At 39.5% G+C, this 14,263-nt stretch overlaps 1 protein-coding gene across 3 annotated transcripts in view; it reads right to left on the reverse strand.

Moving 5' to 3' along the window:
- Positions 1-14,263, reverse strand: part of LOC127417877 (teneurin-3-like) — a 209,726-nt gene that overhangs the window by 106,342 nt on the left and 89,121 nt on the right. For all 3 annotated transcript variants that reach the window (XM_051658120.1, XM_051658119.1, XM_051658118.1), the window contains one exon: positions 12,598-12,784. In XM_051658120.1, the coding sequence (XP_051514080.1) occupies positions 12,598-12,784 (187 nt within the window). The remainder of the gene's footprint in view (positions 1-12,597; positions 12,785-14,263) is intronic.

Raw genomic sequence — 14,263 nt, forward strand, 5'->3', positions numbered from 1 at the left:
GCGAGAATGCTGTTTGCATTAGGACGACTAAGAAGTAACTTCAACCAAAAATATTTCTGCCCTTGTACAATCAGGTTCTGTTAGCGTCCCACCTTTCCTTGCCATCGGGTTGATGCCACAACTAATAAGTCAAATGACAGACAATGAAGGTCACATGACCACACAAGGAATTCACATGACTTGACTAAACAATCAAATGACAACACAGGAACAAGACTGACTAGACTCAAAATAAAAGACCTGACATGATAAACAGAACATGACCAGATTCATTACAAATGTTTACCCGTTTGTAGTATTTTTTTATTCTGTAACTGTATTCCTGTTCCATTTACAATTTAATGTTGTCACTAATTGTTTAATGCCACTCTTATTTATATCTTTACTGGTATTTTGTGCCAGATAAATACTGTTCTGATTGCAAAATTAAATAATATCATCTGATAGTTATTAAAAAACATTTTCTTCTTTAAATTGCTTGTATAGCTTAAATGTAGTTAGCTACTATTTGTTTGTAGCTTGTAGCATAACTATTTACTTCTTTTTAAAAGGGTAACTTGCCTGTAGTTTAGTTTCTTAAGTTGTGAGTAGCTTATAGCTAAGCTAAATTTTCAAAGTAGCTTCCCAAACACTGTATTATACATCACAGATCAGGATAGTTGCTAGTAAAGGTCTTGGCACTGCGTGTCCTTGTGAATACAATCGGAATTCTGTTAATGTCCCACCTTTCCTTGCCATCGGGTTGATGCCTGGAATGCTGCGGTGCAAAAGAAAAAGCCATATAAAAGGGGAGGAATTGGCGATTAAAGAGAAATTGTAAACAAAAGAATAAAAGTCCTTTCCTGGCAAAATCTGATCTATAATGCATTATCTAGGCTTAAAAGAGTGGGTTTTCCAAAGAACAACTTGTTGACTTTAAGAGTTACAACGATTGAGTCTATAAGTTAAAAGAGTAAAGCAACATTATTAGACAGGTGATACCAAAGAGAGGTTTAAAGCTAAAACAAGGCCTCTTCCTAACACATGCACACACAGACAAACATGAGATGTAAGTTTAATGAAGCACCGTGGGGTAGAATATAAAGAAATAAGCGAAAAACACTGGAATAAGAGTGGAGGATTTGCACAAATCCTCTCAACTCTAACTAGGACTCAAGTATCATCTTTGAGGTGGAAGCATCTGCCAACTCAGTAGGGGTCTGGGAGCAGCAGGTGCCTCTCCAGCACTCGGCAGAGTGGCGGTATTTTAAGACACTCCCTGGAGGTTTCTGCGCCACTGCCATTTTAGGACAGTCCCTTTCTGATGACATGTAAAGGTTAGAGTCTTTGTGACACACAGTGGAGTAGAAAGTTTTCAAGATAACAGTGTGAGAAAGGTAGAGTAGTGAGAAAAGGAGATTGGCATAGTGTGTGGAAGAAGGAAGAGGAAGGAGAGAGAGAGAGGTAGTAAAGGAATTCTACTGGGTTGATTAACAGCAAGAGAAGGCTATGTGTTCTGCCTAGATCTAGCTTAGCAATAAAGATTCTTCACTTGACGTGATTACAACACATCTTCTTTCTCATATCCATAATTAGTCTTATTCAAGATGGCGCCGAGTATGGCTGCAGCATTGCGAGCTCCGAAACAACATGGTAGTGTTTTGTTTGTTTTGTTTACAATTCTTATGTTTTTTTGTCTTGGATGTTGTCTGCCTTATTGTCTACGACAGACAAACACTTTTGGACATTGGTTCAGCAATTACACACCGTAAACCGGACTTCAAATTCCTCAGTGCCGACCCGCTGTTTACAAACACACCAGCGGAGCCCTTTGTCTGGGCTTCCCGGCCACAGAAACACAGGAGGAAAAGGGGAAACAGAGCCGGCGTTCTCATCAGAGTAAGACGCCACGCAAATCGACCCCCGCTACCCAGTATTCTACTGGCAAATGTTCAGTATCTGGATAACAAGCTCTGCAAGCTGAAAGCACGGATCTCTTTCCAACGAGAGACGAGGGACTGCTGCATTATCTGCCTTACGGAAACTTGGATGTCTGCGGAGATTCCAGACTCAGCCATTGAACCCGCGGGGTTCTCCGTGCACCGAGAGGACAGAGCGAAAGACCTCTCAGGTAAAAGCAGTGGTGGTGGTGTATGTTTTATGATCAACAAATCCTGGTGTGATCAGAGGAATGTATATTCTATCAAGTCTTTCTGCTCTCCTGGTCTGGAATTTCTCATGCTTCTGTGTCGACCATTCTGGCTACCGAGGGAATTCACAGTGGTCATTATCACTGCTGTGTACATCCCGCCACAAGCCGACACAGACCAGGCACTCAAGGAACTGTACGGTATTATAAGCAAACAGGAAACCGCACACCCTGAGGCCGCATTCATTGTGACCGGGGACTTTAACAAAGCCAGTTTCAAATCAGTCGCACCAAAATATCACCAACACATTCGTTTTAACACACGAGGGGACCGGGTTTTGGACCATTGCTACTCTCCCTTCCGGGATGGCTACAAATCTCTCCCCCACCCACCAATTGGCAAATCGGACCACTCTTCCATTCTGCTTCTGCCCGCTTACAGGCAGAAACTGAAACAGGAAGCACCCGCCCTCAGAACGATCCAGTGATGGTCGGACCAATCAGACTCTACGCTACAAGACTGTTTTGATCACATGGACTGGGAGATGTTCCGGTCCGCCTCTGATGACGACATCGAGCTTTACGCTGATAGCGTAATGTGTTTCATCAGAAAGTGCATAGAGGATGTCGTTCCGACCAAAACAATACGGACCTATCCGAACCAGAAGCCATGGATTAATAGCGATGTTCGCGCGGCACTTAATGTGCGGACCTCCGCATTTAATTCAGAGCAGCAAAACGTCAGTACAGGAACAAGATTGAAGGACAGTTTAACATCACCAACTCTAGAAGCATGTGGCAGGGAATTAATATCATCACAGACTTTAAAGGGAATAAAACTCCGCCATGAACACTGCTGCCTCTCTCCCAGATGAGCTAAATACTTTTTATGCTCATTTTGAGGGAAATAACACCGCCCTCGCGGAGAGAGCTCTCGCTGCTGAAGCTACAGAGGTTAGTTCACTCTCCATCTCTGAAGCGAATGTAACCCGATCCTTCCGACGGGTGAATATCCACAAAGCCGCGGGTCCAGACGGCATTCCGGGCCGCATCATCAGAGCATGTGCGAATCAACTGTCTGGTGTTTTTACGGACATTTTCAATCTATCTCTCTCTTTGTCTGTAGTCCCCACATGCTTCAAAACATCCACCATTATGCCTGTTCCAAAGCTTAAATGACTGGCGTCCTGTTGCTCTGACCCCCATCATCAGCAAATGCTTTGAGAGACTAATCAGAGATTACATCTGCTCTGTGCTGCCTCCATCACTAGACCCATTGCAGTTTGCTTACCGCAACAACTGCTCCACTGATGATGCCATTGCATCTACAATACACACTGCTCTCTCCCACCTGGAAAAAAGAACACTTATTTGAGAATGCTGTTTGTAGACTACAGCTTAGCATTCAACACCATAGTGCCCTCCAAGCTTGATGAGAAACTCCGGGCTCTGGGCTTAAACAGCTCGCTGTGCAGCTGGATCCTGGACTTTCTGTCAAGTAGACGCCAGGTGGTAAGAATAGGCAGCAACATCTCCTCATCACTGACCCTCAACACTGGAGCCCCGCAGGGCTGTGTTCTCAGCCCACTCTTGTATTCTCTGTACACACATGACTGTGTGGCAACACATAGCTCCAATGTCATCATTAAGTTTGCTGATGACACGACAGTGGTAGGTCTGATCACTGACAATGATAAAATAGCCTACAGAGAGGAGGTGCACACTCTGACACACTGGTGTCAGGAGCACAACCTCTCCCTCAACGTCAGTAAGACAAAGGAGCTTGTGGTGGACTTCAGAAGAAAAGACAGAGAACACAGTCCCATCACCATCAATGGAGCACCAGTGGAGAGAGTCAGCAGCTTCAAGTTCCTGGGTGTCCACATCACTGAGGAACTCACATGGTCCATCCACACTGAAGCCATTGTGAAGAAGGTTCATCAGCGCCTCTTCTTCCTGAGATGGCTGAGGAAGTTTGGAATAAACCGCCACATCCTCACACGGTTCTACACCTGCACTGTAGAGAGCATCCTAACTGGCTGCATCTCCGCCTGGTACAGCAATAGCACCACCCACAACCGTAAAGCACTGCAAAGGGTGGTGCGAACTGCCAGACACATCATCGGAGGTGAGCTTCCCTGCCTCCAGGACATATATACCAGGCAGTGTGTGAAAAAAGCTCGGTGGATCATCAGAGACTCCAGCCACCCAAGCCATGGGCTGTTCTCATGGCTACCATCAGGCAGGCGGTATCGCAGCATCAGGACCTGTACCAGCCGATAGCTTCTTCCCCCAAGCAATCAGACTTTTGAACTCTTGATCTCCCACAATCAAAATACATCAGCACTGCACTTTATTACTCTTATATCTCACACTGGACTGTCATAAATTATATTATTATTATATTAGATTCTCTCTTAACAACTTACTATCAACTGACAGCCTGAATGTCAATACAGTACAATACATCCTACTGTACATTCTATATATACTATATATACTTTTTTATTGTATTGTGTGTATTGTATACTGTACAGTGTATGTTATTATTTGTATATTGTGTTGTGTGTAATTATGTGTATATTAGACTTTAATTGTGTTGTGTTAATCTGAAGTTTATTGTAAATTCGTATATGTCTCATCACTGTCACGACTGCTATGTTGCTCGGAACTGCACCCAAGAATTTCACACACTATTGCACTTGTGTATATGGTTGTGTGACAATAACAGTGATTGATAATAAGCGCATTCTCACTAGATTCCTTTTTGTTGTTGTTGTTGATTTTTCCTCTCCATAATGAAGCACAACAGCTGCGCCACTGCCAAAGATCAAACCTGACACACCGAATTGACAACACTTTTTGTTTGTAATGAATGTGTACAGTGTGACTGCAGGGTGGCATCTACTTTACATAAAATGTCATATCAAAAACAGCAACAGCTAAAAAATTTCTATAGCCATGGACATTCATCAATTTATGGTTTTCTAATAAAGTTATTAGATAATATGTTGTTTTTTAATTGATTTTGATTTGAAGTGATTCCAACAGATTTCAATTCTTAAAACCAATCTTGTGGTATACATAGACTGTTCCATTTTGTATTTTATGGTCTGTACAAAAACTGATGAATAATAGACAGTACCTACTGTTAAGTAGAGGTTTTCAGAGCTAAAGGCTTCATGATTTATTGGAAATTAATGAAAAACTTTACAGAAAAACCTGGACATAATGGAATACAAAGGAATGAAAAGCAATACTAAACTGCAGGTCAGGCTATTTGTAGGTGGAAATTCAATTTGATTTATTTATTCAAGATGATCCACTCCACGTATACAGTATATACTGTATATAATATAATATATATATATATATATGATGACAGTACATCCCTCTTCACTTGTACTGTACAAAAATACATAGGGTTACTTTGTCGATACTAGCTTAGCCCAACTTATTTAGTTAGTTGTTTTATCCCACATACACTGCAATCATTTAATGGCATTTAATGAATAGTGCTTTGTAAAATTATTACTAGGATTGTAAGACAATATTATAGTTGTACATGTATCTATTTGTCAGCATGTATGGTCATAATCTCAGTTTATGAGTTTAGCATATGATAATATGTTTTTGTTGTATAGAAGTATAACAAAATTTGACTGCGGATAGTTTGAAGCTATTATTCATCTTGCTTTACCTTTTTGAGTGGGTGGCAGCTCTGGCTTCTGGGGGTAAGTGCAGCAAATGCAGGGTTATATAAACGGTGCATTATGACATTATCCTCAATATATCTTCCAGGGAGGGATTTAACTCCTTCATATTGTTATTATTCAGAAGTTGTTCCTGTTGGAAGTCATTTTTTGCTGCCAAGTTTTAACTTACACATGATTCAAAATTAGATGCATATGTTTAGTTGTTTATCCTTGCAAGTAGCAAAGAGTAGGAGCCCTTCACACAAGATGGTTCTTGTGGTCAAAAACATCTAGATGAAGTGCAACTGAATGAAATAGAATGCAGAGATCTTGATATGCGATGTAACATCCAAATTTAATGTGAACAGCCCCTAAGTCTACGCCACTTTTTCCCATGTGTTTAGGAATAGTCCTCCATATTATTTTACCAAGACTAGGCGGGCCAATCAAACAAGTATTGTTGACATGTAAATGTGGGCAGTTATGTGTTAATGTATTCAGGCTTAGTTTAGTAGATTGTCTTTTTGGACAGGGGAGGAAGTTTTCAGTTCTGAACATTCCTTTAAAGACTACAATGAATTCTTCTTCTTTTTTTTTTTTTTTTTTTTTTCAAAAGATCAAGGGAGATTCTATTTTCTTGATATGGCCCCTTTAAGCTAATAAAAAAAAAAAAGCATATTCTTTTTTATGTTTCATCACTTGTATTTACTTCTTTGTGTTCTAGGTCCTCTACTTGGTCATATAATATGTTTTTGCATATTTTGGCATACACAGTACTTATAAGATGACAAAAAATCTTATATAATAAAAATGTAGGCTTGTACACAGTGACTTCTGTTGTGGTTAATTAAGTCTGTTTCTGATGCTTTTGCATTTATATTCAGCCACTGCAAGACACAGTCTAGCGGGACTCTTCCTTTAGCCTTTTGAAGTGAAAATGCTGATTTTAGTGTTTAGGAATCTGCATAAGGGTGTGAAAAATCTATGATGCAGTACACTGGAATACTATTTACTCTGTGAATCTGTTATGAACTAAAGCAGAATTTTATAAAGGAAGTCATCCTTTTATGAAGACCTATTTTGCACAGGCTTCCAAACCCTTTATTCAAGAACGCTGTCATCCAATTAAACAATAAACACGTTAATAACAGATTATGTGCACAATTATAATAAATGTTGTATTGTGTCATAATAAAAATAACTATTGAGTGTGTATACAGAATTTTTATTTTTTTTAATCTGATGGATATGAATGTATAGCTGAAGAGGGTAAGACTAACGTGTATTTATTTATGCCTGATTTGATACTCATGCCACACATAAGTAAATTAACTTTGTCGGGTAGATGCTGGGTAAGCAGCACTCAGCTTGAGTAGTGCACTTCAAGATATCAATAGTGACAGCAAGGTACATTACATAAAGCCTTCTCTCTGTATCTTTTATGACAATATTTGCTCAAAATTGACTTTTGAATGCTTGATTCTGATTGGTTGACAGACGTATAAAGTGTGCAATTATTTTTCAGTAAATGCACAGCTATGAAGTAGTTTCAGGTCTTGACCGCATTATCTTGTTCCATATCACTTTGAAAATTACTTCAGTTAAGAGCCGTACAGGCAAACAGCAAATAACCAATAAAACAAATACACTGACTAAGTAAATCAGAAAAGAAAGACATACAATTTTAATAATATCCTAAATGTTTTTTAAGCTCTGTTGAAAGCATCCTCACTGTCTCTCTCCTGCTCTCACCACACTCATACACTTACATACATACACACATAGGCACTCGCAAGCAAGAAACAGAACCTTGATGTCAGTGCAACCCCGCGACTTAATAAATACAACAGTTTTGCAACTGAAAAGCTACATACAGTTATTGCGATGCACCACCCTGCTACTAAGAAGTATAGTTAAATGAACAGCTTGGAAATCTGAAGCGATGATTCTGAAGAATACAGCTGAGGATAGCTGCAACATACCCAGGTAAATGTCACACACACGATTACTTCTCTCTCTCTCTCTCTCTCTCTCTCTCTCTCTCTACACACACACACACACACACACACACTCAAACACATACACACACACACTGGCACAAATCTAAAAGAGGTCAGCAAGTGACGTTGCGATCACACATTGCACACATGCGAGAGGATGTGTGACGTTGGTCACACATCCTCTCATCGTCCAAATTCATGGTTCAGAGTTCACCAAGCTTGAACTTTGCAACGCAACTTGGTACGAAATTTCTTTCTTTGCATAAGCTTCCATTTCCGTTCTGCTACATTTGGATGTGTTTGAATGGGAGTGAATGGAGCACGAAATGTAGTGGTTCCACCCCTTAAGCCTCCGTTACTAGTTCTAAAGAGATGTTTGAGAAATAGCAACAAAGGCTTGGTCTGTATCAAAGCAAAACACTTAATCCATGGCATAAGAAAGTAGTTTTACTCACAAGAGTGTTTTAGGAACAAAAACCTAAAATTGTCTTGAAATTAACAAACTGTAAAATGTCTTGAGGTGTGGTGACGGTCGTATAGGTGAAATAATTGACTCCATTGAATTATCTAAAAATAATGCACACCGAGGTGTAACCTTGGGGTTTGCATTATTTTTCAATAATTCAATGCGCCATTGTCAATTTTTCCTAAAATAATTAATCACCACTCAATAGAAAATTTTTGAACCTGGATAATGCATAAAGTACTGACTCAAATGTAAGTAATTACATCACAATATTAAGTATATATCTAGATGTGATTTTAATATTTATACATAACATGAAGATTAATATTGATAGGATAAACCATGAATGTGGGCAAACCATTATTAATTTGTAGACAAAAGATATTGGGCCTCATTCATGAAACATGAACAGAACAAATTTTTGTGTAACTCATTCATTAAGCAGGTCTGACGTAAATTTTTAGATTCATGAAAGTGTATTTTCAAAACATTAGTTTGTACGAACAAAATTTACAGCTGCTCCCGACCATGTGTAAATTGTACGTAAGACATCCAAACGTGTTGTTTTCTTTCAGACAAACTGCCATGGCTTCATTCTGATAGAAGTAAAATTAAATAAGCAATGAAAAAAAATAATTACTAATTAAATTAGTGAAACTAACCTTAAAGGTGCAGTATGTAAGATTCAGAAACCCTTGTTATTAATGACAACTGTGGCCGTTAAGTGAACTGCAGCCAGCTACCTGTTGCTCGTGCTCGTGAACATGCTCCATAGAGACGCGAGCATCGACCAAAACAATGACATAACGTACAAAGAGACTGAACGTGATTCACTGGCATCATGCTGACAGATGAGGTAGCATAATTAAAATTAGACAGTTATGATTGTTTTATTACAAACTTTGAGACTGTATATTATATTTGACTCTCCAGTGCTGGAACAGGGCAAAAAAGTGTGGATATAGGTCTGAATATGCGAGACTGTAGTTTGAAGTAATCACTTTTCATTGCATGATACACTGACTGCATTTATACAATAGCCTATGTCGGCGTTAGCTAGCTAGCCAGCTTTATCAATAGTTGTTAGCTAAATTTGGTGGATGATGACAGTAGCTGTTTATAAAATAGACTGTACATTATAAATATGTTGACACAATTCAGTATTGATGTGATTCCATCACAACTGTCATTTTGATATATCGATGCGCTATTGTTTTATGATAATAGATTGTATATATTTTCTGTATAACCAAGTTACGTTACACTAATGAATGGGTCTTTTTTCATTTTCTTGAACATTGTCTAGCATTCATTTCATGTGTTATTGTAGTTTACCTTGCTGAATAATTACAGATTAACATTATGACAATTACTGTAATGGCAAGATCAATTTAGCTAAAATTACACAGATCAATCCTTATAGCACTATATTTCACATGTCCAATAAGAAGAACGCCAATTCAGAGTCGATTTTGATCCCCAAAACCGAACAAAGGTCCCTCCATGAATCAAATGCCCTGCCGATGGTCACTCTAGTTTTCGCTTGACCACAATCATGTTCCCGTTTAGCCAGATGGGATTCAGCAGATAAATGTTTTTTTTTTTTTTTTTTGGCTTACTCAGAGTTTGTGTAGGAGTCGGTGTTGTGCTGGGAGCCGGGTGTTTGCTGGATTCCATCTCTAAGATAATGTTACCTAGTGTTGCAATTTGTTGTCGCTGTTGAATAGCGGTAGAGAAGCACTGAGGCAAGGCTCTCGGGAGCGCGCATAAACGTCACATCCTTTGGATTTTCCCGGCAAAAGCGACCCACTCTCTTCGCATGAAAATCAGTCTACAGGCTTTAATAGGCAACCTAGGAAGTCCGGGAGGGCTCATTTTTTAAGTTACGTTATAAGCCGTTCACACATTGGCAAAAAAAAAAAAAGAAAATTTTTACATATTGCACCTATAAAAAAGAAAAAAAAGTTTCTTTGCTGCTTGCATGTATTAATTTTCAAAGTATATTTCTTTCCAAACTCTGCTTATCATTTTTCCACCAGAAGATCCTGACATGTTGTGAAAGGTTCATGGAAAGGCACAGTTTGCGTTGGATTTTCTCAAAAAAGTAAATAAATAAATAATGCCCTCTAACCACTGGTTGGACATTTTTTTTTTATTTTTGTTTTTTATGATCTCTATAATTTATGTTTCATAATTTAGTATAGTTCAGTTGTATAGTAGTATAGTTCAGTTGATAACGTATGGTCAATTGTAATGCCATTAAACCCATAAATAAGCACATCGTGGGCAGTTGCGTACACAATACAACGGGGGAACAAAAAATCATATAGCTTGCAGCTCTGCAATATCTTACAGTGTTTCATTCAAGACTTCTTCTGTCAATTTTGTTTTTCCTGTTGGATGGGAAGTATATCACTGTACATTCTTGGATTTACTCAAGAAGTTTCACCAATGATGCTGGCAATGAGCTCAACCAAACCAGAGAAGGTTAATGGTGGTGGACATCCAAACTGAAAATGTTTTGCACTAAAGCTTCATGTCAAACCATTTTTATTGACCTCTTGGACTGTTTAATTCACAAAAGAACCTCTGATGACAGCAAAAGCATGCGATGACTGTAAGTTATTTTTAGAAAGAACATACGAGTGTTTGCTAAATCAATATTTTATGATGTGAAAGTCCTCCATTTAAAAAAATAAAAATAATATATATATATATATTACTGTTCGCATAGATGTTAAAAACTTCCATTTCTCATGTACTAGCCAGTCTGAAGCCTTCTTTATATGATGTTTTCATGGGCGTGGATTATGATAATTGTGAATGAATGTGCACGCGTGCTCTATTTACAAACGTTTGGAATTAATTAACATACATTTTACTAACAAATCTAGGGAATAAAAAGTGTTCGTGAATCCGGTGTAAAGTTTTCAGGAAGCTCCATTTTACACATAAATTACTCCATATTTATTAGTATATTTACGAAATTTTCATGAATGTGGCCTTTGCTTTTTAGTCTGTAAGTTTTTCACAGCATCCAACGTGAGAGGCGCTGTTTCAATATAATTTTATTCCTTTTATTTATTTATTTTTTTTCATTTCTACCCAATTTGTAATGCCCAATTCCCAATGCACTCTAGGTCCTCTTGGTGGCGTAGTGACTCGCCACAATCCGGGAGGCAGAGGACGAATCTCAGTTGCCTCCGCGTCTGAGACCGTCAATCTGCGCATCTTATCATGTGGCTTGTTGAGCGTGTTACCGCAGAGACAGTGCATGTGGAGGCTTCACGCTACTCTCCACGGCATCCACACACAACTCACCACGTGCCCCACAGAGAGCGAGAACCGCATTATGGCGACCACGAGGAGGTTACCCCATGTGACACTACCCTCACTAGCAACCAGGCCAATTTGGTTGCTTAGGAGACCTGGGTGGAGATTTTATGCCTTTTTGCTGTTTAAGCCTTAATATCTAAGCAGCAACAATCTGGGCAATTCAAATCACAATAATTGTCAAAATTATTATTTTATTTTTTTCACCAAATCATGCAGCCCTTCATAATGATGTAGACTATTTTATTCACAGCTTATAAAATAATAAAGGAATATTCCGGGTTCAATACAAGTTAAGCTCAATCAACAGCATTTGTGGCATAATGCTGATTGCAACAAAAATGTATTTTGCCTCGTCCCTCCTTTTCTTTAAAAAAGCAAAAATCGAGGTTGCAGTGAAGTGAATGTTGCCAGTTTTTGGAGGGTTTAAACAGAAATGTGAAGCTTATAATTTTATAAAAGCCCTTTCATTAATTCTTCTGTTAAAACTCATGTATTTTTGGAGCTGAAAAGTTGCTTAAATTGTCATTTGTACAGTCATTTTAGGGTTTTAGGGTTTCTTGACATTACATCGTCATGGTAACGAAGTTGTAAAATTGGATACAAATTTACACAGAAAAGGTTTGTAAGCAATTTTATCACACTAAAATCATATTTACACGCATATTGTTTATGTCTTGTGACTACACTTTTGAAACAGTGAGTATTTTAACATTCATGGATTGGTCCCCATTCACTTCCATTGTAAGTGCCTCACTGGAACCAAGATTTTTCCTTTTTTTAAAGAAAAGGATTGATGAGCCAAGTAATATTTTTGTGGTACTCAACATTATGCCACAAATGCTGTCGATTGAGCTTAACTTGTATTGAACCCGGAATATTCCTTTAAAGTGTAAATAATAGAAAATAATTGTGGAATGTAATAGTGGAACTACTAACACAATAATGTAATGACTTTGTTTAAAAAACACTTACCTGTTCTCCAGGCCTATGTTGCCACCCAGAACCCAGTTTTCTTGCAGTTGCACACATTCAGATGCACTCTGAAGCTCTGCTGTCTGATTGGCCAGTGATTGGTTGAGGGAGGTGACTGACGGATGCTGCTTGTGTTGATGTGGAGCAGGTGGCAGAGGGGGCAGGCCTGGTTGGCTAGGAAGGTGGTCTATTGGAAGAGGAAAGGCAGAGGCATTAGCGAAGCTTGTTATAAATTCTGCTTCACACAAAGGGAAGCGGATTGTGTGCTTTTTTCAGATTGGAAGAGGTTAAATGGGATTCTATCCTAGAGGATTTGTTCCTATGAATGTCATCAAATCTTTACTTTTCACCGTCCAGTGAAAAACACAACAGTTTTGTTCAAGTGACACAAAAAACACTGTTTTATGAGAGTCAAACATTGTACTACAATAATGTGATTTGTTGTCATTTTTTACCTTTTAAATAACAGTTACCGTAGTATTTACTGAATGCATTATCGCTCAGTAATGTTACCAGCCTGTATGTAGAAAACATTTTTGGAAATGTGAAATTTATTGAACAAATGTATTTTAATGTATTGCTAACATCCTGGTTACTTTCGTAACCTCCGTTCCCTGATGGAGAGAACGAGATGCTGTGTCGATGTAGTGACACTAGGGGTCACTCTTGGGAGCCCCAAACACCTCTGATTTTGAAAAAAGGCGAATGAGATTTGGCGAGTGGAATTTGCATGCCACTCCCCCAGACATACGGGTATAAAAGGAGCTGGCTCGCAACCACTCATTCAGGTTTTGTGCTGAGGAGCCGAGACAAGGTCCTGGCCATTTCAGCGGGTAGTTCAGTATTGTGGCAAGAGGGACACAACGTCTCATTCCCTCCATCAGGGAACGGAGGTTACGAAAGTAACCAGGACGTTCCCTATCTGTCACTCACTCAACGTTGTGTTGATGTAGTGACACTAGTGGTCCCTATATGAAATGCCACAATAAGCTGAACTGTGTTATGTGGACTGGTGGTGCGAGATGGGCAGACCGCTATGTGCCTCGTAGCCAGCACATCAGGCCATCACGTAACCTCCCCCAACGCTCTTATGAGCATCGAACGGTCCCTTCGGGGACAAGTGGACTGCCAAAAAAATAGGGACAAGCTAGCCAAGCCGTGGCCTCTTGAATTCTCTTTTCTTCTCAAAAAGAGAGGAATTTGTTTACCGATTGGGGCCATAAGTGTCTATGTCGGGGGGGTGTCACTCCCAAGGGGAAGACACTGTGGAGACCGGGGGGGGGGGGGGTTATTTTGAGTGGAAATATGTCATATGGTCTTACCGAGTCTTGTCGGAAGTATGTCATGTGGAGAAGTCCCATGATAGGCCCTACCCGAGGGGGGAGGAACTCTACAAACACGGTGACCGGGGGCAGAGGAACCTCTGCCCAAGGAAGATACAGTTTACTAACAGGGAAACGATTTAGCGGAAGATATATCACATGGGGTCACCTATGGGGAATCAGCGCATGTGGAGCACCTACCCGAGTACAGGGCTTAGTTAGCACATGTACTGGACTGGCAGCAAGTTTCTCCGCAAACTCGTCTGCCACAGGGCTAAGGAGGAAAGTCATCCAGGGATCACAACTTTGTGAACACGACTGGGAGTCAAAGCACACGTCTTCAC

The sequence above is a fragment of the Myxocyprinus asiaticus genome, chromosome 27 (genome assembly GCF_019703515.2).
Source record: "Myxocyprinus asiaticus isolate MX2 ecotype Aquarium Trade chromosome 27, UBuf_Myxa_2, whole genome shotgun sequence".
Classification (NCBI taxonomy): domain Eukaryota; kingdom Metazoa; phylum Chordata; class Actinopteri; order Cypriniformes; family Catostomidae; genus Myxocyprinus; species Myxocyprinus asiaticus.